This window comes from Dunckerocampus dactyliophorus, chromosome 7 (genome assembly GCF_027744805.1).
Source record: "Dunckerocampus dactyliophorus isolate RoL2022-P2 chromosome 7, RoL_Ddac_1.1, whole genome shotgun sequence".
NCBI lineage: Eukaryota > Metazoa > Chordata > Actinopteri > Syngnathiformes > Syngnathidae > Dunckerocampus > Dunckerocampus dactyliophorus.
Genome location: NC_072825.1, coordinates 31,457,929 through 31,483,153, shown reverse-complemented (window position 1 = coordinate 31,483,153; position 25,225 = coordinate 31,457,929). Strand labels below are relative to the sequence as shown.

General features: G+C 41.8%; 1 protein-coding gene and 2 long non-coding RNA genes across 6 annotated transcripts; 1 reads left to right on the top strand and 2 right to left on the bottom strand.

Moving 5' to 3' along the window:
* Nucleotides 1-52: 52 nt before the first annotated feature.
* Nucleotides 53-4,089, bottom strand: LOC129184899 (uncharacterized). 2 transcript variants are annotated; one of them, XR_008571999.1, is made up of 5 exons: nt 1,736-4,089; nt 872-1,657; nt 629-728; nt 540-566; nt 53-455 (listed from the first exon to the last, which is right to left on the bottom strand). It is a non-coding gene; the product is annotated as an uncharacterized LOC129184899 (long non-coding RNA). The 2 variants fall into 2 exon arrangements; XR_008571998.1 differs by having other exon boundaries at nt 872-4,089.
* si:dkey-256h2.1 (uncharacterized protein LOC337520 homolog) lies at nt 3,446-23,554 on the top strand. Of its 3 annotated transcripts, none has more exons than XM_054781368.1 (12): nt 3,446-4,062; nt 8,144-8,283; nt 8,358-8,533; nt 13,944-14,104; nt 14,263-14,403; nt 14,534-14,655; nt 15,225-15,393; nt 15,592-15,737; nt 17,245-17,378; nt 17,450-17,576; nt 17,670-17,803; nt 20,857-23,554. In XM_054781368.1, exons 1-12 carry the CDS (start codon nt 3,605-3,607, stop codon nt 20,974-20,976), a joined length of 2,028 nt encoding a protein of 675 aa, XP_054637343.1. In that variant the 5' UTR covers nt 3,446-3,604; the 3' UTR covers nt 20,977-23,554. The 3 variants fall into 3 exon arrangements, with proteins under 3 accessions (XP_054637343.1, XP_054637344.1, XP_054637342.1); XM_054781369.1 differs by having other exon boundaries at nt 19,834-23,552; XM_054781367.1 differs by having other exon boundaries at nt 19,860-23,551.
* On the bottom strand, nt 15,063-22,613 carry LOC129184900 (uncharacterized). The gene is made up of 4 exons (XR_008572000.1): nt 22,414-22,613; nt 22,111-22,306; nt 15,496-17,778; nt 15,063-15,383 (listed from the first exon to the last, which is right to left on the bottom strand). It is a non-coding gene; the product is annotated as an uncharacterized LOC129184900 (long non-coding RNA).
* Nucleotides 23,555-25,225: the final 1,671 nt, after the last annotated feature.

The following is a 25,225-nucleotide window of genomic DNA, read 5'->3' as shown; positions in this document are numbered from 1 at the left end:
AACCTGCCAGTGGGAAATGAAGAGTCAACACCGCATTTTTGCTTTGGCTATGTACTCCATTTCGGTATTTTTAATGTTATTTTTCATTTGTATTGTACAAAGTCACTTAATAAACCTGTGATCAAACTGTGGAGTCAGGTGAGTTAATTACGTACTGGAATGTGTGAACTTAGTGGGAAGACGTTTGACAGAGAGACGTGCAGGTTTCGAGTTGGCCACTGGAGGCCGCTGGTTGACAAAGTCTGCTGCCAAGCGTCTCTCGACTTCCAGGTAACGCAGCGTTTCCTACTCTATTATACAGTATCTATTCCTATCCATGTGGGTTGAAACTGTCTTCAGTGCATATGTTCTTCACGGGCTTCAGCTGTTGCCAGGCAGACCTCTAATGTTCGATGTAGTTGGGAACCCCAAGCTTCTTTTGCCCATCAACCCTACGAAGGTTTGAAATCTTTGACCTGGGGGGGAAAAAAAAACCCGCCCCCACCCCATGAAACAGGTTATATTTGCGCACATTCCTAAAAGAAAGGCACTTGACTTACGGTTGCTTGCTGTCCGACTTCTTGCACCTTGAGTAGAAACAGACTTGCATCAAAATCAATTTGATATCCAAATTAAAAGAGAGGCTAACCTGTGTTTTTCTTCCCAGGGAGCCTCAAATATTGCGGTGGCGCTTGTTTTCTTGCCATCCTCAAAATATCCTCAATGAACTCAGACTCTGCGTAGTTCATCTTTTGCAAAAAAAAAATACAATTTATTAGACAAATCTGGAAATTATTTACTGTACATAAGCTTAAACAGACTGCTGTCTAAACTAAAATCCATCTCCAAGTATGTTTGGTGACTAACAATGAGGGGAAAATCCATTTCTTACCTCACTTCTGCGGTTGTCTCCATGCAGACAGCAAACATTTGCCAGCAGTAGAAACAAAAGAAGTTTAATAATCTCCATTGCAAATTGACCTCACTCTAATCAGAAATTTAGGGGAAAAATTGCGTGTCTGTGATGGAATAGATTCCGATACAGGCAACTGCCGCTCCTCTGGTGATGACGGTGATGCTGATGCACCGTGGGGGTGTTTACTGTGCATATAACCAATTATGCACATAACTTCATTGGTGACATCAATTCTCTCACCAGCCTCCTTCATTACAAGCACAATTTTCATTGAGTTGGTGTTTATGAATAGCAATGGCGCCGTACGTTTACTTAATTACAGAGCATACCAGGCGTTTATTGAGGTTAAAGTGATGGTTTGTGCAAATATATTTTTGGAATAATATATTTTTAGAATGTCATTTTTTTTCCTGCAAACACATATAGATACTTAAGTAAAATACAAATAATTACAATATCGTAATACTTTGTCATTGAATAATTCTCATATTTTAGTGAAAGTATTCTTACATTGAAAGTACATAGATTTTAGTATTTTACGTGATATTTACTCTTCAATACTTTTTAAAATAATAACAAAATAAAAGTAAAATAAATGAATAAAATAAAAACGAAAGCTTGTGTCCTCCCCACCCCAAAGCGGTCACATGCCGTCAGTGCAGAGTCAGCTTCTGTGGCCCACAGAGCCATAGTGGAGCTCTACGCATCCATGAATCACGCATGCCGCCGGAGTGGATCTTGCCGTGTTTTACAGAGCGGAATCTAAAACGTGAACACTTCTTAATCTTCATTACATTTCTACTAATTACACTCAAGCCGAATTCGGACTCGGTCACTTACCTGTCAGTGTGTCTTCCCCATCTCCTGACTGTGTGGCCAACACGCTAACCACTCGGCCGTGCGACGTGATTAATGTGTTTTTACGCACATTTTTTGTCTTTGCTAGGAGGTAATGTTTTTTTTCCTACAGCATCTTTTAGAATGTCTTATGCAAATTATCCGAAGGCGTCACTCAGCGACTTGTAGGTCAGCCAATAGTTATTTTTCTTACTGAGGAGTTGACAACAGTCACTGATCTGTATGATATATCTGGATAGCTCATACGTCGCACTCGCCCGTGCAAGCCGCTGAAGCCAAAGAGACGCCATCTTACCACTCACATCGCGACTACATTGGCACAGCGTACATAGTGTACAAAGCAGATGAAGAGGCTAGCAGAGCATCTACAATGTATATTTTACATTTAAAAGCGGGGAGATTCTCCCATTCCTTCAAGTAACGCAACCTTCGCCCCTTAAAAACCATTTGATACGTTATTCTCTATCTTTTGGCTATATTAAATGTACTTTTTCCCCTTCCAATTCTCATTGCCTTTGGGACAAAATTCTACTGTGCACCCTGGCTCAGCACTCCCCTATAGCAATGATAGTTTTACTCCTCTAGAAAGAGATTTTCATTTGAACTGCATATCCCATCCCTTTTTTCCACTAAAATCCATGGTCATGATCCTTTACTTTTTATTCTTACTTTCATACAATTCACTATGCTCTCATCTGTACAAAATATGAATCATAAAAGAGACAAGTTTTAAAATCATTTCACATTTTGCTGATTTTTTTGTTTTGTTTGTGTTATGGCATAGAAATAAGCTCTTTACTGATATAGAAATATATTTGAACAAAAACCACAGGAATAATATGTGATAACCATAATGTGTAATAACCATAAACTCATACACCAACACACACACAGAAAAAAACAACAACACTGAAACAAAACCATATGCTTTGGGTAAGACAATACGTTGTTAGCAATCTCAAACATACCGGTATGCATGTTCAGTAATATTATTTTCCAGAACATATCATATGAATGAATCCTTTTACGTCAGTCATTCAGCAGCAAATAAAAAATGGTTGTTTATCCAAATGAAGGGTCATGCCGGGTCAATTGTATGCAAACTGGCTTGCTAACTGCACTGTATACAATGCCTGGTAAGCATCATGGAAGCACTGAGATTCTCCCATTCCTTCAAGTAACCTTCCTCCCTTAAAGAAATACATATATCATGATATAACAAAAAAGTACGTACATTTCCTCTTAACTATTATAGAGCTATATTACGGAGCCCCGGAGGGGACATGGAGAAAAAAAATATCTGAGAGATCGACGGTGCAAAACCCTTTAATGATCAATGATAAATCTACATTTCAATCATACTTACAAGTGAAATGTTCGTCCACAGCCTTTGAACTGGCGATTTGTGCAGTTAATAGCTGCACATGCAGGCATCTTAAGTCTAAATTTGTGTCCAATCCGAATTAATAAAAGAAGTTCACCACGAATGCAAAAGCTTGTCGAGAAGTGTTTCTTGCGAGTGCCAATATGGCGGCCGTGTGGCTTCATCGCCAATGAGCTATCCAGATATATTATACAGATCAGTGGCAACAGTGCCCGCAGCCACCACAGACAAAGTTGCTTAAAAGTGGTAACCATGGCTATGTGGTGTGTACACGCTTTTTGACCTAGGTAAGCCACCGTAGTGGTAATCTATCGACCCGCCTCCAGTCCCAACTAGCAAAAACTAACGCCGCTAATGGCCACACTTGACAACAAAACGACTCCGAGACGACTTCAAATGGAACATATACACAGACATAATTTATGCTGACTTTATTATTATCTGACGCTCGTCTTTAGTCTGCGAGAATGTCGCGTTCATGTTCATGTCTACTGTACTTGTTGCTAGTAATAAACGCTCACGTGACAACAGCCGAGGAGAGACCGAGGCGGCGGCTGAAGTTGACCGACTATGAGGCGAGCCAAGCGGACTCAGCCGCCCACGACGACTCGGTGGCGCTGCGACGCTCTGGGCTGACAGGCACACCTGAGCCGGGGTACCAGGCTGCTGCGTTTAGGGTCCCAACTCTAAGTGGGGAGTTTGTGTACCAGCCTGGAGCAGTAACGAGTGGCTCTGTGGTCATCCACGCTTTCACCAACAAGTCAGCCTTCCTGGAGTGTCTGTGGAGCACCGAGGCGTCCTTGTCCAGCCTAGTTGAGGACCTGCCGGCCAGTGCGCAGGTGCTCTTTCTGTCCTTGGACGACTCTTCGGTGAGCGATGCTTTGTGGATGCGGGAACGATTACACAACGCCGCCATGAAGCGCAGGTGACTTCCTTGTAGTCGGGTGAGCGATACAGGAAATATTGGTGTCAATCCGATAACACGGCCAGTATTTGTAAAATACAGTACAGTATTTGTCAATATGTCACACTAGTATCGGTTCAGTACTGATACTACCCTTGTTGTCGACATTTGTATTGATCCGCCCACACCTACGTCAGTATGTAAGATTCAAGAGAGTTTTACTGTCATGTGCATGGTAAAACAGCAGTTATACCATGCAATGAAAATCTTATTCTGTTCATTCTCCCAAGAAAAGAAAGAAAACACAAGAAAGAATAAGAACATAAGAAACATAAACATATATACCAATAAATTAAACAACAACAACAGAAGAGACATTAATACAAATAAATAAATAAATAAAGTGCTATGAGTGTGTGCGTGTGTTGCGTGCGGCGTGTGTGAGTGCTTCGTTGAGAAGCCTGATGGCCTGTGGGTAAAAGCTGTTTGCCAGCCTTGTGGTCCTGGACTTCAAACTCCTGTAGCGTCTGCCTGACGGTAGGAGTGTGAATAATGAGTGTTGTGGATGTGTGCTGTCCTTGATGAGGTTGTGTGTTCTTCGTAGGACTCTAGTTTTATAAATGTCTTGCAGTGAGGGGAGGGCTGCCCCAACAATGTTCTGTGAGGTCTTGATCACCCGCTGGAGTGCCTTCCTATCACGTGTTGTACAGTTACCGTACCAAACAGTGATGGAGGCGGTAAGGACACTTTCCATAGTGCATCTGTAGAAGCAACTCAGGATTGTGGTGGACATGCCAAATTTCCTCAGTCTTCTCAGGAAGTACAGTCTCCTTTGGGACTTCTTCAGAATTTGTTGGGTGTTGTGAGACCAGGTGAGGTCCTCGCTGATGTGTGTGCCAAGGAACTTGAAGGTTTTCACCCTCTCCACCTCAGTCTCATCAATAAACAGGGGTTTATGCGGCTCCTTTTCCCTTGTTCTTGGGTCGATGATCATCTCTTTAGTCTTATCTGTATTGAGAAGGAGATTGTTATCACGACACCAAGCTATGAGGTCCGCCACCTCTCTTCTGTATGATGTTTCAACACCACCAGTGATCAGTCCGATGACTGTAGTGTCATTCGCAAATTTAATGATGCTGGTGTTGTTCTGGGAGGCCACGCAATCGTAGGTGAAGAGCGTGTAGAGGAGCGGACTCAGCACACACCCCTGTGGGGTCCCAGTGCTCACAATTCTTGAGCTGGATGTGCGATTGTGGACTCTGACTGACTGGGGCCTGCCTGTTAAAAAGTTAAACACCCAGTTACAGAGGGAGGGTGACAGGCCGAGTGTGAGGAGCTTATTTGTGAGTTTGTGGGGGCTGACTGTATTAAAAGCATAGCTATAGTCTATAAATAGCATTCTGACGTATGTGTCCTGGCCCTGTAGGTGAGAAAGGGCTGTGTGGATGGCAGTGTTGACTGCATCACCCGTGGACCGGTTCTGGCGATATGCAAACTGTAGAGGGTCCACAGTTGCCGGGATGCTCTTTTTGATGTGGGTCATGACTATTCTTTCAAAGCACTTCATAACAATAGGAGTGAGTGCTATAGGGCGATAGTCATTCAAGCAGGTCACGTTGCTCTTCTTGGGTACGGGCACTATGGTGGTGGACTTAAAGCAGGTCGGTACAGATGCTTGTGCGAGCGACAGGTTAAATATGTCAGCAAGCACATCAGCTAGCTCTGATGAGCAAACCCAAAGTGCACGTCCTGAGATGTTGTCTGGGCCTGCTGCTTTTCGTGGGTTTGTTTTGTTCAGAACCCTGCGCACATCAGCTGATGTCACCATGAGAGGTGAGTCCTGTGTGCTCCCCAAGTCCAGCCACCCTCTCTGCTCATCAGGAGTTTGGGTGTCAAAGCGGGCATAGAACTCGTTCAGCTCATCTGGAAGTGTGGTTTGGCTGGACGTGGCTACGCTACTCCGCTGTCGATAGTCTGTGATGTGCTGGAGCCCCGCCCACATGCGCCGAGGGTCTGAGGTGGAATAGTAGCCCTCCAGCTTCTGTCTGTACTGTCTTTTGGCCTCTCGTATGGACCTCCTCAGGTCATATCTGGCCTTTTTGTAGTCCTCAGCGGTGCCCATGACAAATGCAGTCGAACGAGCACATAGCTTAGCCCTTACATCACAGTTCATCCACTGTTTTTGGTTAGGGTATTTTCTGTAATACTTGGTGGTGGTAACAGTCTCTATGCATGTGCTAATGTAGCCAGTAACAGCAGAAGCATATTCATCCAAATCAACAGTACAATCTTCCCTCCCCGCTGCAGTTTTAAACACATCCCAGTTTGTGCAGCCAAAGCAGTCCTGAAGTACTTGATCAGTTTCTTCATTCCACACTTTAACTGCTGTACGTACAGGGGGAGCTTTTTTAAGAAGTTGTCTGTATGTTGGATAAAGGAATATGGAGATGTGGTCGGCCTTTCCAAAGTGGGGTCTTGGAACAGCCTTCAAAGCACCTTTCATGTTGCTGTAGACTTGGTCCAGGATGTTATTTTCCCTTGTGGGAAAGCTCACATGCTGGTAATATTTGGGGAGGACAGTCCTGAGGTTACAGTGGTTGAAATCGCCAGATATAATGAATACAGCGTCCGGGTGTTTGGTCTCGTGTTTATCAATGATGTCATGCAGGAGGCCTAGTGCGTTAGCGGTGTTAGCTCGTGGTGGGATGTAAACAGCAGTTATATACACAGCGCTTACTACTTTGTAATAAAGTAGTATAGAAAATATTGTTGCCACAAAACGTAGGTCTACTTTTATAAGACGCACTAAAATGTATATCCCAGGCTCTGAATGTAAATAGAATGTAAAAATAATCACAATTAGGGCAGTAAAGTTTGGTTTGGTTTTTGGTTTGGTTTAGTTTATTTGAACATGAAGGTTCCAATGGAATACATCTCGTGAATCATTCTTTGACAGTTCCACATGTCCAAAAGGAGTAGGAAGAAGCAAAGCTTATTTAATCCTACCCCCCATCCATTCTACATCTAGTACAGTACATGTAGTTCACTTCCTGGATTCCATGTCATGTTTTCAGTGATAGTCAGGATAACACATAATAGATAACGGTGAGGTTGCCCTCCCCCCAAAAAAAGAGAGAACATTCATAATAATGATAATAATGATGACAATACTAAATAAATAAATAAATAAATAAGAACAAAGCTTTTTTTTTTTTTAAACACAACAAAGAAAATTATAAAAAATAAATAAATAAATAAATAAAAATAAATAGATAAAAAATAAAATTTAATTAAATAAATAAATAAAAAATAAAATAAAATAAAATAGAAAATAAAAAATAAATAAAATAAAATAACAAACCTGACAGAACAATCAGGACTCTTCTGCCTTGTATTTAGCAAACATCAACTGCTTGTATTGTTTTTTGAATTTGCTCATCTCTGTACATTGTTTGAGTTCTTTACTCAATCCGTTCCATAATTTAATTCCACACACGGAAATGCTGTGGGTTTTCAGCGTTGTTCTCGCATATAAATGTTTTAGGTTTAATTTTCCTCTAAGATCATATTTCTCCTCTCTGATTGAGAAATACTTGATTAGATTTTTGGGTAACGAGTTATTATTAACTTTATACATTATTCTAGCAGTTTGAAAGTGTACTAAATCTGCGAATTTTAATATCTGTGATTTTAAAAATAAAGGGTTTGTATGTTCTCTATACTTGGCATTATGAATTATCCTCACAGATCTTTTTTGCAGTACAGTGAGTGAGTGAAGATTGCTTTTGTAATTATTTCCCCAAGTGATTATTTCCCCAAGTGATTATTTCCAAAGTGAAATGTAAAACAAAAAAAACATGCATAATTGTACGTTTTTACACTTTGACCCCTGCCGCTGTTAAAAATGTGCTCCAAACTTAATCCACGGCAGTAATGTTGTATAAAAGTTATGATTCTAGCATATTGGGACACTGCTAGTCAAACATTTATCATTGTGTCATTTCCTAACTGTTACAGGCATGCAAATACTTAAAATACTATGCTATTGTACTGACAATCAAGCAGGAGATAACCAAATGTAACACTGTTGTTCTGTTGTCAGTCAAAAGGAGGTTCTGTCCAGGCTTCACTTCTCTCCAGTGCCGGTCTTTGCTCTGGGGAACTGGATCCCCAGCGTTCTGTACTCCTGGGCCTGCACGGGTCACAACTGCGGCCTGGCCCAGACGGTCTTCACTTCTCAGGGTAGGCCAGCACCCTCCTCGCTCCACCCTCCAGTTCATTGTTGTAAACAATCGATCTTTCTCCACTTCCCGCAGGGTGGAAGATGCCGGTGATCGTAAAGCGACTAGACGCAAGATACGACTGGCTCATGGGACGCTGGGGTCAGTGGTGGTATCAGCTGAAGGATGCAGGGGATGGATGTGAGCCGTCGCCCTCTGTGGCGGGTTCTGTGGCCTGGTTGTCTGAGGGAAACTGCTCCTTCTTCACTAAGGTCAGCATATATGGTAGACTCACAGACTATTAAATATTATTAATCAGTTCTGGCATTGAGGAAAAGGCTTCTTGAGACGTCATCTGTACTTCTGTGTAGAAGGTGTCGGACGTTTCGCTCCTCATCCGAAGAGCTTCGTCAGCAAACTAATAAGTGCTGGTAGCTTAGGCCTTAAATACAGTAAGAGTGGGCGGAATTGGTGTGCCAACACCCTCCTCCTATTGGTTCGTTACACTAAGCCTGGGCGGAGCAGTGGTATAATCCTATCCTGTTATTCACACCTACGATAAAAGGGAAGTGTCGCTCCCTGAATTGGGTATGAACGACTCTGATACTGGCTTGTTAGCATCTATTGTTCTGGCTCGGCCCTGCCTTCACCTCATTTGCAAGACTAAGAGCTGTGGGTTTTGGTCTCAGTAACCTGCTGAACACAGGGTCCAAATTGAACCTCAAACCACCATTCCGATTCAATGATGGGTTCTGTTGTTTGACAAAAATAGCTTCCTTTACTCCTCTTTCAAACCATCTGTTTTCTTTGGCCAAAATCTTTACCTCGCTGTCCTGAAAAGAGTGATTGGTAGCTTTCAGGTGTAGATGTACTGCTGATTGAGGACCACTAGCATTGTCCCTGCGATGTTGATAAAGCCTTTTTTGGAGCATTTGCTTAGTTTCCCCAATGTAGTGCTCTTTGCATTCCTCATCTTTACAGTGGATGGAATAGACCACATTGCTCTGTTTCTGGTTTGGAGCCTTGTCTTTAGGATGCACTAATTTTTGTCTCAGGGTATTTACTGGTTTGAAATAGGTAGGAATTTTGTGTTGCCATAAGATCCTCTGGAGTTTTTCGGAGACCCCCGCTACATAAGGGACTACCACTCCTCTCCTTTTTGCTTCTGTGGGCTTTTGGGTTTCTTTCCCTACTCTCTTCTTTTGACATTTGTTAAAAGCCCACCGTGGGTACCCACAGGTTGAGAGCGCTCTCTGGACATGTTGTGTCTCCTTTTTCTTTCCCTCAGCACTAGTTGGTATTTGCTCCGCTCTATGTTGGAGGGTCCTAATAACCCCTAGTTTATGTTGTAGTGGATGGTTTGATTCAAAAAGCAGGTATTGGTCAGTGTGTGTGGCCTTTCTAAAGACCTCTGTAAGTAGCTGTCTGTCCTTTCCTATAATTACCTTGCAGTCTAAGAAGGCTAGTTGGTTTTCTTTAGTGTCCTCGCGAGTAAATTTGATATTGGTGTCCACCGCATTGATGTGATCTGTGAAAGACTGAATTTCTTGTTTTTTGATTATGACAAAGGTGTCATCCACGTATCTAAACCAGTGCCTTGGTTTTGTCCCTGAGAAGGATGTGAGAGCCTGTTTCTCCATCTCTTCCATGTACAGATTCGCCACTATGGGTGAGACTGGTGAGCCCATAGCACAACCATGAATTTGTCTGTAGAATTTCCCTCTAAACTGAAAATATGTGTTGTTAAGGCAAATTTCCAGTAATTGGCAGATGTGGTCAGCACTAAGTTTTGTTCTCCGATGCAGAGTTGAGTCCTCGAGCAGTCTCTTCCTCACCACCGAGACTGCTGCTGAGGTGGGGACAGATGTGAAAAGTGAAGTCACATCATAAGACACCAAAGTTTCCTCTGGCTCCAATCTGAGGTCTTTGATGCTCGCCACAAACCCTTTTGTGTTCTCTATATGATGATCAGTGTTGCCTACCAATGGGGATAAGACTGTTTTTACATATTTCGCTACATTGTACGTGGTAGAGTCAATGCTACAGACAATGGGTCTGAGGGGAAACCCTTCCTTGTGAATTTTTGGAAGGCCATAGATACATGGTGTAGCCTCCCCAGGGTATAACCTATGATACATCTGTCTGTCAATTAGTTCTTCCTTCTCTAACTTTTGGAGACAGTGTATGATTTCTTTCTTATACCTACTGGATGGGTCCCTTTTAAGTTGCTCATATGTGTTGGCATCACTAATTAGACTTGTTATTTTTTCTTCGTAGTCCAATGTGTTGAGAACCACTGTGCATCTGCCCTTATCAGCTGGTAAGATGGTGATGCTCTCATCTTTCTGCAGAGCCGCTAATGCTTTCCTCTCACCTAACGTGATATTGGACGGTGGTGGTTTGGCACTACTGAGAAGGGCCGATATTCTCAGACGAAGGTCCCCTGCCTCTGTTCTAGAAAGGTTATTGTTCCTGATGGCCGATTCAGCTGCTGTGATATAGTCTACTGTGGGTATCGTTTTAGGAGTCACTGAGAAGTTGAGACCCTTGGTTAATACTGCCTTCTCTGTCTCCGAGAGGCTTCTGTCTGACAGATTTTTGATCCAATTTTCTTTAGTATTGGTCTGATTCCCCCCATCCTTAGTGTTTACGACAAGCTGTGGTCGATTTTCCAATAGAAGTTTCTGGAATTTTCCCTTATGCCTTTCTTTGGTTTTGCTATGGTGCTTCATATAACCTGATTTGGTAAATTCACAAACCTCCTGATAGGTTTCGTGCGTAAGCTTGGTTTGCAATCTCTGATAGAAGGTTTCTACTTCAGACTGTTTATTTTTTATCTCTATGTTAAGTCTCCTAATTCTCAAATTCTGTATTTTTCTGATGTAGTTTTGTTGCATTTTCCTTGCCAAGTGTCCTTGCTCAAGGGACGCTTGCCTCATGCATTTGGGGATTAACCTACTCTGCCTGCATCTAAGATTGAATCTGAGGTGGTTCCTTAAATCTGCTAATTTAAGAGTGGCCTTTTCTAAGCTACGTACCAGCAGAAGGATGTCTCTCCCAAAGTTGGTCGCAATGCGTCTGTGTAGGCTCTCAGTCGTACAGGAGTTGTCCATCGAGGAAAAGGCTTCTTGAGACGTCATCTGTACTTCTGTGTAGAAGGTGTCGGACGTTTTTTTGAATCAAACCATCCACTACAACATAAACTAGGGGTTATTAGGACCCTCCAACATAGAGCGGAACAAATACCAACTAGTGCTGAGGGAAAGAAAAAGGAGACACAACATGTCCAGAGAGCGCTCTCAACCTGTGGGTACCCACGGTGGGCTTTTAACAAATGTCAAAAGAAGAGAGTAGGGAAAGAAACCCAAAAGCCCACAGAAGCAAAAAGGAGAGGAGTGGTAGTCCCTTATGTAGCGGGGGTCTCCGAAAAACTCCAGAGGATCTTATGGCAACACAAAATTCCTACCTATTTCAAACCAGTAAATACCCTGAGACAAAAACTAGTGCATCCTAAAGACAAGGCTCCAAACCAGAAACAGAGCAATGTGGTCTATTCCATCCACTGTAAAGATGAGGAATGCAAAGAGCACTACATTGGGGAAACTAAGCAAATGCTCCAAAAAAGGCTTTATCAACATCGCAGGGACAATGCTAGTGGTCCTCAATCAGCAGTACATCTACACCTGAAAGCTACCAATCACTCTTTTCAGGACAGCGAGGTAAAGATTTTGGCCAAAGAAAACAGATGGTTTGAAAGAGGAGTAAAGGAAGCTATTTTTGTCAAACAACAGAACCCATCATTGAATCGGAATGGTGGTTTGAGGTTCAATTTGGACCCTGTGTTCAGCAGGTTACTGAGACCAAAACCCACAGCTCTTAGTCTTGCAAATGAGGTGAAGGCAGGGCCGAGCCAGAACAATAGATGCTAACAAGCCAGTATCAGAGTCGTTCATACCCAATTCAGGGAGCGACACTTCCCTTTTATCGTAGGTGTGAATAACAGGATAGGATTATACCACTGCTCCGCCCAGGCTTAGTGTAACGAACCAATAGGAGGAGGGTGTTGGCACACCAATTCCGCCCACTCTTACTGTATTTAAGGCCTAAGCTACCAGCACTTATTAGTTTGCTGACGAAGCTCTTCGGATGAGGAGCGAAACGTCCGACACCTTCTACACAGAAGTACAGATGACGTCTCAAGAAGCCTTTTCCTCGATGGACAACTCCTGTACGACTGAGAGCCTACACAGACGAAGTTCTGGCATTGAACAATATTTTTGTTTTTGTGGTTTGAGCTCTGTTTTTAATATTATGATCTGCATACCGCTGCATGATAGACACACAAAACCTCTTTGAGCATTTACATCAAAAGTGAGCATAATCTCTTTTTGAAGGCTGAATATAAATTTTTTAAATTATTTTTGATGAATCAATATGCATTGTACAGTTTTCAGTGTGACCAGGCAAAATATATACTGTTTAACTGGACAATATGTATACTTTGAATAGTGTTTATCATATAATTATTATTATAGTATAATTCTATTTATTTTATATATATATACATATAATATAATGTAATTATAGTCATTATTTTTAAACAATTGTTTGAGTTTAAAGACATAAAGTAATCCCTCGTTTATCGTGGTAAATTGGTTAAATAAATGAATTTCCATGAAGAAAGATTCCTTATATATAAATGGAATACTGTATATTCACAGTTAAAGCATAGAAAACTAACCTTTCTGAATACGGTTTTTAACATTATTAAAGCCCTCTAGACATGAAATAACACCCCTGTAGTCACCTTTGCACTCCTATTACCCAATACAGTAGACATAATAAGATAAAATAAGACATTTAAGACATAAATAAGACTCGTGCTCGTGTGTGTTGCTGTAAATGTGTTCGGGCGCAGGGGGGAGCTGAGGGAGGGTCGGACAAGAAGTGACGCCGGTGGTTCAGAGTTGAGTTTTAACTTGGCGTGTGTTACTGCCGCAACAGTAGCCCCGTGTTAAGGACTATTGTACCTGTTGTGAGAGCATTCAAACCTGCAAACCTGACCATACTACATATCATTGCGTCTTTGAATGCCTCTTCTGAATGCCGTATATTTGTATTTTACTTCATTCAGCCATTTTTATGTTTGAAAATGCTTAATTTAGGCCAAAAATACATGATATGTGCTTAAATGTGCATATTTGCTGACTAATGGGCCTTATTTAACCACAAAACAACTGTGATAGAGTGAAGCTGCAAAATGTGAAGTGGCGAGGAGGACAATCAAGTATCAAATGTTTTTTTCTAACTTAATTACAATTATGCATTCATAAAACACAGTGGCTAAATCTGGAAAAATGGAAAGAAATCTGAGCATTTCGCCCCTGGGGGGGAATATTATTTTGTTCTTTTTTTTTATATTTTATAGTTAAAAAAAAAAAAAACATTGCTGCAAAAATTAAAAATGTTATGCAGATGTTATTTTTGTTTTAGTTTTTAAAAAGTGAATTTTAATTAAAAAGTTTTCCAACATATGCCAAACACTCAATGACATGTTCAAGTGCATACGAAGTGGCTTCTTAAAGCGACAGGATCATTTCACTAATCCTCTTGACTCTCACTGCTCATACTGATTATCTTTTCTTCCTCGTTGTGGTCATGACCGACCTTATCTCCCACCAGATCCAAAACATGGCTAAGTCCAACGCCTCGGGTGTCCTGGTCTTCGCCGAGCCTGGTAACTCCATCCAGGAAATGAACTGCGTCGGGGATGAGTGTTTGTCGCTGCTGGGCCTCCCCGCTTCCATGGTGCACCTGGAGCCTTCCGTCATCCATGCGCTACGGTCAGATCGCTGCCTAATTCACCGTGAATGGAGATGACGTTTGAATACCATTAACGTATTTGATAGTGGCGCTCCGCACACACCTGAAAGTCATCCAGCTCAGCCCCTTTTTTGTTTTTGTGCACTGTTTTGTCATAATGGGTTGTGTTTGTGTGCAGGTCTGGCTTGCCGGTCAACGTGTCTTTCCAGACCACGCCCTCCCCAAACTTCTTCATCGGCATTGACCAACAGGGGGCGCTGTCCGAGATGGGCTGGTTCCTGTACCCCACGTTCAGCTTTGTCAACTGGCAGGCGCAGTGGTGAGTCGTGATTTTTGTTTAGCAGCTACGTCTAAAAGCATTGGGGGCTTCATTTTTAGTATATTTTATTACAGTTTCACTGGGTTGCTCACAATAAAAATTGTTTTATTTTTTCTTGCTTCTGTCTCAGGTTTGACTTCTACGCAGATCTGCAGCTCAAACTTGACTTGCCCGCCACTGTCATTCCTGTCTTTGACAAAGTCCAAATGCAAGGGGACAAAGGCGCCGTGGCTGTTGTCAACCTGCCGCCAGGTGTCGCTATTTTACCTTCCATTTTTTTGTATTTACAGTACATCTCACTTCATGCCCAAATGCTCAGATGTTACTAAAGTTCAGTAACAGTAGCGGCTGATATTTTAATTGACTATTTGATTTAATTTTTTTTAATATACAGTAATCCCTCGCCACGTCGCACTTCGAATTTCGCAGCTTCACTCTGTCACCGATTTTCAAAAATATATTACTTGATAAATCAGTGCTGATTTGTTGTTGAATACGTCATATTGGTAAAAAAAAAAATGCCTATTTGAGCAACTTTTATGTGAGGTTTCATTGGAGAGTCTGACATGAAAGCAGGTATCGCTCTTCCCAACAAGAAGCGAGTGCTGCTGTGGGCCCCTCCCCCGTCCAAAAGCACTCATAGGCTGCTCCGTCTTGTTTGTGACATTAAAAAAACAACAAAAAGAGATTTTCATATTTTTTTACTCACTTTCTGGGAATGCAAAGTCGCTGAGCACAATGCTCCATCCTTCCCCTCACAGCCACTAGTAGATTGCGGTCCTGTGGGAAACAATGACGTTTGGACTGTTGTCTCTCTGCAGACTTGTCGGGCTTTGACACGCTGCTGCTGGACGCGTCCTTGTCGTGTCCCGGCAGGAGGGACTCATCCTGCCCTCCGTGGGATCACACGGTGCAGTTGTTTGTGTGCTGCGATCACCTTGGACCTTACTGCAACGTGGAGCTGGGCCGCTGGATCACCGCTTTCCGAAGGTAGGACCAAAAAAAAAGAAGATAATAATGTAACAACATGTTTACTGTTGCGCTTGTCGTTTGCAAGTAGCACTTTTGGGCATTCTTCAGTTAGATGGGTACCTAAAGGGGGCGGAGCTAGACGCAGTGGAGTGTGTTGGTCACTTCCAAAATGGGAAGATGGAAACATGTTTCCTACATGTGTGGTGCTGTCTGCAGAGGTATCGGCCGCTGGCAGACGGACGTCTCCCCCCTCATTCCCGTCCTGGATGCCAGCAAGTGTACGTTCACCATGAAGACGGTCCCGTGGGCGATGCCGTGGATTGTCTCCCTCAACCTGAGATTCAGCGCCGCCAACCTCACAAGTATGAATGTTCATGCGAAGACGCTCAAACGCCAATTTGTCTCAAAGGTCCTATATGATGGTATTTTTCACTTGGTGTGGAGTGAAGTAACAAAGTAGTGGGTGTACAGTAATCCCTCACCACGGCTGCACCCTATCACTGTTTTTCAAATTATGTTGTTCCATTTGTTGAAATTTGGCATATTTTGCTTAAATGAAGCACAATAACGACTAAAAATTAAGTAAAATACAAATATAGGTCATTCAGAAGGCGCATTCAAAGACGTTGCGGTATGTAGTATTCTACACTGGTCACTAGGTGGCGTCAGACAAGACAACAGGCTTTTATTGCAGGCTTGAATGATCACACAACAGGCGCAATGATCTTACTATGCAGAGCTAAAACTCAACTCCGAACCCCCAATATCACTTCCTGTCTGCTCCCCACTCAGTTTCCTTAGCACCGGAGTACATTTACAACAACGCACACGAGCCTTATGTCTTATATGTCCTGTTCTCTCTCACTATATCTACTACATCGGTCATGGAACTAAAATAAATTGGTGTTATTTCATGTCTAAAGGGCTTTAATAATGTTTAAAAGGCCGCAAAGAGGTTTTCTATGCTCTCATTACGAAACTATTCCATTTTTAAATAAGGAATCCTTCTTCACTTATCACAGTCGGGTCTGGAACCAATTAACTGCGATAAAGAGGGATTACTATACACACAGGGTAGGCTAAGCGATGGTAGCATGTCCACCAGGACAGAACTTTTGCATAATTGGGGACCTTTAACTCATTTAATCCCAGACATTTTTCAACAGACACCGCCTTCAGTAGCGGCCATTTTAGACCATTTTGGCTGATCTTTCAAGGCCCACTAAATATTGTGTTGTATGGCTATATAAACATGGAACCTACCAAAACAAACGTTAGACCCTCGCCTTTCAACAGGAATAAAAAGTTGGTTTCTACCTTTTTGCGTTCTTCAGCAGTAGAACATAGATACGTTTCAGGAAAATATCAGTTCCCAACTAAAAAAAGGAGGAAAAAAGGCTTTTCGTTAAAAGATACATTTCAAGCATAATGTTCACTTTGACACACATTTTTTTGCTTTTGTTACAGCTCACATATCTAAACAACTAAACAACATCACAATAACAATTTATTTACAAATATTACACCATGAACTATTTACAATCTTCACATTTGGAACCAAAATGTCTGTGTGCACGTGCGCGCATGTGTGCGCGTGCATGCCTTAAAATTTCCCTCCAATGCGCAACCTTCTGCACGCTACACTCATGCACGCTCTCTCACTTCCTCCTCGCTGTGGAGTGTTAATACATGCAAAAATGCACTTCTGCCACCTTGTGGCCGTTCTTATGGCTTAGAACGGATGTAACAGTGACCTCTTTTAGTGCACAGTTGCGTCATCACCTCTTTTTGCCTCTCACGCAAAAAACATGTATAAATATGTCTTTGGTATTGATTGAGTTAATTAGATAATAAGCTACTTGCTGGTAGATCTCTCAGGCAATCACACAGAGAAGCTCCGCCCCTTCCGGGTGATGTCACTGTACAGCGGCGGAACTTTCAACAAGACCTACAACAAGAGGTACCTGCCCATCAAGTTCCCTGTCCCGGCCTCCACCAAGAAGGTAGGAGGGCTGACGTTGGCGCTTTAAAAGGTGGCGAGCGCGCCTCCTTCACGGCGGCTTCTCTCTTGCAGGTGGAGCTGTACGCCGTCATCACGGGACACGGCAGTGACGAGAATGGCTGCGGGGAATTTTGCGTCACTTCCCATCACTTCCTGTTTAACGGCGTCCACAGCAACTGTCGTACATTTGACTCTGCGGGTGAGCAAAGCTGATCGTCTGTAAATCCCGTATTAGTGAGGCTCATTTGATGCTTTTTTTGCTTGTCTTTGTACGGTTCTGCGGGTCCAACAGGATCGGCGCTGGGCTGCACAGAGCGAGTAAAGGATGGCGCCGTGCCCAACGAACACGGCACTTGGCTGTACGGGCGAGGAGGCTGGTGCGATGGACTTCCGGTCGATCCCTGGAGGGTTAACGTCACAGGACAGGTCAGCACCTTTACAGTAGAATATAAAATAAAAATCTGAATACACCAAGTCCCCTACTAACGAGCATCTGATGTGCGAACATTCGGAGATACGAACACAAGCCGACTAGTCTATATTTTCATGTGTTTTGCCTTTTAAGTCCATATTTATACTGTTACATGCTTGACCAGCCAGCCCATATTTATACTGCTACATGCTTGACCAGCAGAGGGCACTGTGACACTGCTAATGGCACCAACAGCAGGAGAACAAGAGGAGGAGGGGAGGAGGGGAGTAGAGAGAAAGCTACATTGTTGCTGTATGATGCAACCCGGACAGAGCGTGTGATTAAAGTTCATGAAGAGTTAATAAGCCTGCTTAATTCTACACCACCCACAGAACACTACCTCTTTTAGAAGAGTCTAATGACGACAATGACTTGTCCTTTTTCAATAACTCCTCCTCCTCCTCCACAACGACGTATGCTCGACCACTCCTCTTCAAAGGTAAATAACATTTATCATTACGTATTATTATATCACTTTTATTATTATTTTTTTCATTAATTATCCTGGTTTAATATTACTACTGCATCCAAACTCATATTTACATACATACACATATACTGTATATGTATACACGTACATGTAGTACCTATATCATTGCTAATATTACCTTTTACCCTACTTAAGAACAATTCCACTTAAGAACGGTCGTCTGGAACCAATTGTGTTCGTAAGTTGGGGACTTAGTGTATTCAACAGCCAAGTATGTTAAAAAGAATTCAAATAAAAAGAAAGTGTAGTGTATCTGTGTGAGGCACAGAAGATGCCAACTATAGCACTTACAAATAGCGGGGTGTCACCACTTCACATACCCTGAGTATCATCAGCTCCCGCCACCCGGTACCACACATTCACCATGCCAGTCAAACGCCTCAGCAAGCGCCAACCGCCTGGATGAATGCCCCACAGCACATCCACACCGGAACTGTGGCATTCGGCTTAGAAACTATCGCTTTTGTGCTTTCATTCATGTTAGTGTTTGCTTGCTAACTGCTAGCTAGCAGGCAGTGTATTCAATCACTACGTACCTTGCGCCCTCCTCCACGTACTGTGACTAAGATGCTGAATATCTGACAGGGGGCTCACTCTTTCCCTTAATTTGAGCATATAACCAATGCGCTCAGACACAAGCAGAGTGAACCCTCTTGTCATCCAGCCTGTGTGCTACAGCGAGATGAGCAAATACGTACATGTCGCACATGTCAGTTTATCCAGGCGTCAAAATTATCGACCTTGTTTTTTTTTCTACAGTTCGATTCATCGTTTTATCAATAAGCGTGACAAGCCTAGAGGTGCCGTAAATAAATTTGGTGATACCTTCACAGACACATTAGAATGGGATCGTTTGTGTAGCTCTGGTTGTTAACACACCGGGTCTGCCAGAGAATGAGAATGCGTAGCACGAGGGATCAGTGTTGCCATTTTGCAACTTTGTTGTTGCCATATTTAGCGAGTAATCAAACCCCAAGAGATAGTTATTAAAAAAAAAAAAAAAAAAAAAAAAAGGCGACATAAACGGAAAGACTCTCAAAAAGGTGAAATGTGTCCTGGGATTGAACAGCTTCCAGACGTCCAGACGTCTCTGTCCGGGCTGCTCAATCCAATATGGCTAAATCAAAAAGAAAGAAAGACAATGGAATCTTTGCCGCTGTGCCCGTCACTCATCATCACGGTTAGCGATGAGCGGTTAACTTCTTTTTACGCCTGAATGCAGCATGGTCACATGTGACTCCTTTAGCCGCCCAAACATGATTAATACTTGAAGATCCGCCAATGATTTTGGAGCGAGCGATCGACCTCAAAAGATCCTTCACTTTCAGGCCTGGTTAGAGTTAGTTTACGACACAAACGGCGACGACAGGTATGGAACACGTGGACGCCCATCCCCCTGCCCCCAACACAGTTATTACTGTGATATGACCCAGAAGGCTGCAGTGTGTCTCTGACTATCTACTGTGCTTTTGTGTCTTCTATACAACAAAAAAGTACACAGTGTGTATTTAATTTGTCAGTTGGAGCTGAGCGGCTTTGAGTCCAACACAGTGCTCTACTTCGGCTTGTTTGGCGGGAAGGATCCAGACCCGTCTCAGCAGCCGGGTTACATCATCATGTCCTCTTTTCTCATCTTCTACAAATGATTAAAGTTTGATTTGTTATACTGCTTCCTGCTTGTACTTTTTTTTTTCTTTCCAAAGAAGAGGAGAGCATCTTGCCCTTGCTTTCTCCCAGAGGACATGATGCATTCGGGGTCACGGGAAGGCAACATGCTTCTTCTGATGTGTGGCTAAAGTTTCTTTGCTATTGTTTAGGAGTGACATTTTCTTGAACTGTTAGCTATGTCATAGATGTGCTGTTTGTCCGGCAGCTGCAGACTTGAATACAGTCTTTCCTTGTTCATCACAGTTAATTGGTTCCAGACACGACGGCGATAAGTGAATTTCTGCATGGAAAACCTGTTTATGACGTTCTAAATATATTTTTTTACCATTATTATCGCCCTGTAGACATGAAATAACACCCCATAGTCACCTTGACACCTAATATTCTTTGTTTACACCACATTGCTCAGCAGCAATGCGGAGGCTACGGGATCGCTGCAGAAACACAAGAGACGGCCATGGTTTTAACCATTAGCAAGCTTGTGAGCCATCTAGTTAGCCTCCAATTTATTTACTGTATTCTAAAATTAAAGGGTGTGAAACTGAGTGGGGAAAATGAACAAAGAAGCCCAAAAGTTAAAATCACACCGAATGGGAGAACTTCTTTTCAGTTGATCATGTCGGACATGCCATGCGGGTAATTGGTTCCAGACGCGACAGCGATAAATCATTTTTTGCAAAGTAGGATTCAGTATTAAATGTAACATTTTCCTAGTTCAGCATAGAAAACCTGTTAATGACTTTCTAAATACATTTTTTAACCATTATTAGAGCCCTGTTGACATGAAATAACACTCCTATAAGTCATGTGTGCACTCCTATTATTCTTTGTTTTCACCACATTACGCAGGCGATGGGCTCACTGCAGGGACACGAGACGGCCATGGCAACTGTAAAATCCATGCTCTTTTCCAATATAATATCGTTTCTGTTTCTCTTCTCCTGTAATAACTTACTGGAACAGTCGTAAATAACTTGTGTTGGGAAAAAATCTGGTCTCTTCCTCAAAAACTTTTTGTGGTCAACAAAGTGAAAGAAGTGTCATTTAAAATGATCCACCGATGTTATGCAGTTAAATCCTTCTTTATCAAATTCAAGTATGATGATTTAGATCTGAAATGTGCTTTTTGTGACTCCCATACGGAGACTGTTCATCTGTTTTGGAAATGTGAATATACCCGTAAACTGTGGCAAGATGTTTGTAGATTTATTGTAGATCATATCTGCTGGGATTTTGAGCTCGTCCTGCAAAATGCCCTTTTTGGCTTTGTAAAGAATGATGCTCCAGCTGACAAAGAATATTTTTTAATTAATCTCATTTTAATTCTTGCAAAATTCTACATCCACAAATGTAAATTTGCCAAAGTGAAACCCCTTTTTTTATGTTTTCATGAAAGAACTGAAGCTGTACCTCAAATCAATATCCTCTGTTAATAACAACAAAGCTATCAAGACTATAAATCTGTGCTCCCACTTCAATATCCTTAATTCAGTTTAATTTTCATTGCTCATGTCCCCTGGTGTATCTTACTTTAATTACTATTATTATTATTATTATCTTTATTTTTTTTAATTGTTTTAAAAATGTATTTATTTATAACTTTTCTGTTACGTTTTTATTTCTTTAATCTCGATTTCTGTATGATTTATGTGTTTTTGTTATCCAAATGTTATTTGTTAATGCCCATGGTTTGCTGCATTGTTAATGTAATTTGTAAGGTATTAATAAAGTTGATTGGGGAAAAAAACGAGACGGCCATGGCTCACTGAACTCTATACTACTGGAAGGGGCGTCCCTGCTGACCGCATGAAGCCATTGGTCGGCCATCTTGCTTCACCCAAAAAAGCACACACGCTTACACATACATGTATCTTCATTCACTACATTTATTATGGTTCGGTATAAAAAATAACACGAATTAACAAAAATTCCATTGAAACAGAGTAAATTTACTAGACCCAAATCTCAAAATTTCCCTCCAGTTTAAGGTTTTCCCTACCTCTATGGTGTGAAATTACAATGCATAACAAGTCAATTTCAGTGTTCACAAGGTATTTGTTACGATAAGGATCTACGTAGTATCAAAGTTAAATGCTAGCATACCTTTAGAAGATGATCAGGAAAGTCAAATATTGTTGGAACTGCATTTTGTCGTAATCTAACAGTCTGGCCGGTCCTGTCCAAGTTCTCCTCGGTGAAATGACTTGAACAGAGTTGCGATCTGGCTGCAGGAATCCACCTGTCTCTCCTCATATTTACTACCCATTGCTTTAGAAGTTGAACATTGCAGTGTGGAAATCTAAAGGAGAATAAGGGCTCATTTACAACTACTTAGATGAAAAGATGCTTACAGATTTAAAGTATCTATTTTTAACTATTTTTTATTATTTATAAGCATTTACCTACCTGTGAAATATAAGTCCCTTCTCGCGATTTTCACGAGTATCACGATTTGTGCAATTAATAGCAGCACAAGACGGCATCTCGAACTCCTCTTAGTTGTTAGGCTTTCTTGTTTTGGGTGAAACAACATGGCGACTTCTATACTTCCGGTGGCTTCAAGCCTCCAATGCGCAGCAAGCGATCGGGGCCATTCCAGTAGTAGAGTTCAGTGCCATGGCTGCATAGCATGTCGGCGAGCTAACTAGTTAGCCAACAATCTATTTATTATAAACTTAAGAAAGGGTTTCAAACGGAGCGGGGGAGAAAGACAAAGTAAGAAGCCCAAAACTTACTACTTCCACAAGGAATAGGAGAAGTTCTTTTCACTCATTCACAATCATGTCGGATGTGCCATGGCTGGCTACAGTCACTGATCTGTATGATATATCTGGATAGCTCATACGTCGCACCCGCCCGTGCAAGCCGCTGAAGCCAAAGAGACGCCATCTTACTACTCACATCGCGACTACATTGGCACAGCGTACATAGTGTACAAAGCAGATGAAGAGGCTAGCAGAACATCTATATTTGACATTAAAAAGCGGGGAGATTCTCCCATTCCTTCAAGTAACGCAACCTTCGCCCCTTAAAAACCATTTGATACGTTATTCTCTATCTTTTGGCTATATTAAATGTACTTTTTCCCCTTCCAATTCTCATTGCCTTTGGGACAAAATTCTACTGTGCACCCTGGCTCAGCACTCCCCTATAGCAATGATAGTTTTACTCCTCTAGTAAAAGAGGAGGAGGAGGAGTACCCCCCCTTCCCTCCCTCCCCACCACTACAATTAGATAACGTTGCATCAACTTGTGATGAATATAAATTTGTTTTCAGTGTTTTTTTGTAACCATAATCCCAAAAAGCACAAAATATACAAACAAAATCTGCTTGATTTGCACGTTAAACTCAAGTGCAGCGATTGGCACCTTGCTAGATCCCGTTTCAAACGACCCTCACGATATCGTGCTTTTTAAAAAAATAATTAATAAATGATGATGGCTGTGTCGTGGTTGAACATGGCCTGTTAGTAAGAAAAAAATATTTAAGCAAATTCTACTTATTCTTGGTTTAAATTAATCAAGTGTAAAAATGGCAGACTAAAATACAAATACGAGGGAAAGGCTTCTTGAGACGTCATCTGTACTTCTGTGAAGAAGGTGTCGGACGTTTCGCTCCTCATCCAAAGAGCTTCGTCAGCGAACTAATAAGTGCTGGTAGCCTATTCCTACTTATTTCAAACCAGTAAATACCCTGAGACAAAAACGAGTGCATCCTAAAGACAAGGCTCCAAACCAGAAACAGAGCAATGTGGTCTATTCCATCCACTGTAAAGATGAGGAATGCAAAGAGCACTACATTGGGGAAACTAAGCAAATGCTCCAAAAAAGGCTTTATCAACATCGCAGGGACAATTCTAGTGGTCCTCAATCAGCAGTACATCTACACCTTAAAGCTACCAATCACTCTTTTGAGGACAGCGAGGTAAAGATTTTGGCCAAAGAAAACAGATGGTTTGAAAGAGGAGTAAAGGAAGCTATTTTTGTCAAACAACAGAACCCATCATTGAATCGGAATGGTGGTTTGAGGTTTAATTTGGACCCTGTGTTCAGCAGGTTACTGAGACTAAAACCCACAGCTCGTAGTCATGCAAATGAGGTGAAGCCAGGGCCGAGCCAGAACAATAGATGCTAACGAGCCAGTATCAGAGTCGTTCATACCCAATTCAGGGAGCGACACTTCCCTTTTATCAGAGGTGTTAATAGCAGGATAGGATTATACCACTACTACGCCCAGGCTTAGTGTAAGGGACCAATAGTAGGAGGGTGTTGGCACACCAATTCCGCCCACTCTTACTGTATTTAAGGCCTAAGCTACCAGCACTTATTAGTTCGCTGATGAAGCTCTTCGGATGAGGAGCGAAACGTCCGACACCTTCTTCACAGAAGTACAGATGACGTCTCAAGAAGCCTTTCCCTCGATGGACAACTCCTGTACGACTGAGAGCCTACACAGACGCAAAATACAAATACAACGCAGAAGAAGCATTCTAATTGTGAATGTAGTACTGTGTTCTACATTGGCCACTAGGTGTCAGTAATTGTTCAACGAGACAAGCACTAGACGCATCACTAAGGGAACACATTTACTGTGACGCTGCTTGAGCAGGAGTTTTATTTACTTCTTAAATTGTTTATTTACTCTTGTTTTGTCTACTATATTGGGTAATACGAGTGTAAAGCCATTTAAAGCTGCTGGAAGTACGCTATCCAGGAAAAACGATGAACAAGGAACCGCTAACGTGTGAGTTTTATCTTATTTATATCTAATTTGTATTATTTTCTCTGATTATATCTACAATACTGGGTAATACATTTGTGTGTTACTTCACGTCTTGAGGGCGCTAATAATGTTCAAACACGTATTTAGAAGATAGTAAGCAGGTTTTCTATATTATAACTATGAAAATATTCCATTTATTAATATTGAATCCCACTTTGGAAATGATCGCGGCTGGTTCTAGAACCAGTTCACTGTGATAAACAAGGGAAAATCCTGCAGAGTCTGTCCAATGTAATTATTAAACAAGTCCCGGCACTAATATAATTTATAACATTAACAAAGGGCATATCTCATTTGTTCAAAGGAAGGTTTGATTCATTCATTTGTTAAAGGTCTTGTATGTGGAGGGTTTTTTTGTGGCAAAATAAGTATTTTAATATAATAAATAATTCAAATGTAATTCAGAAGTGATATTTAATGTAAGTATAGCAGATT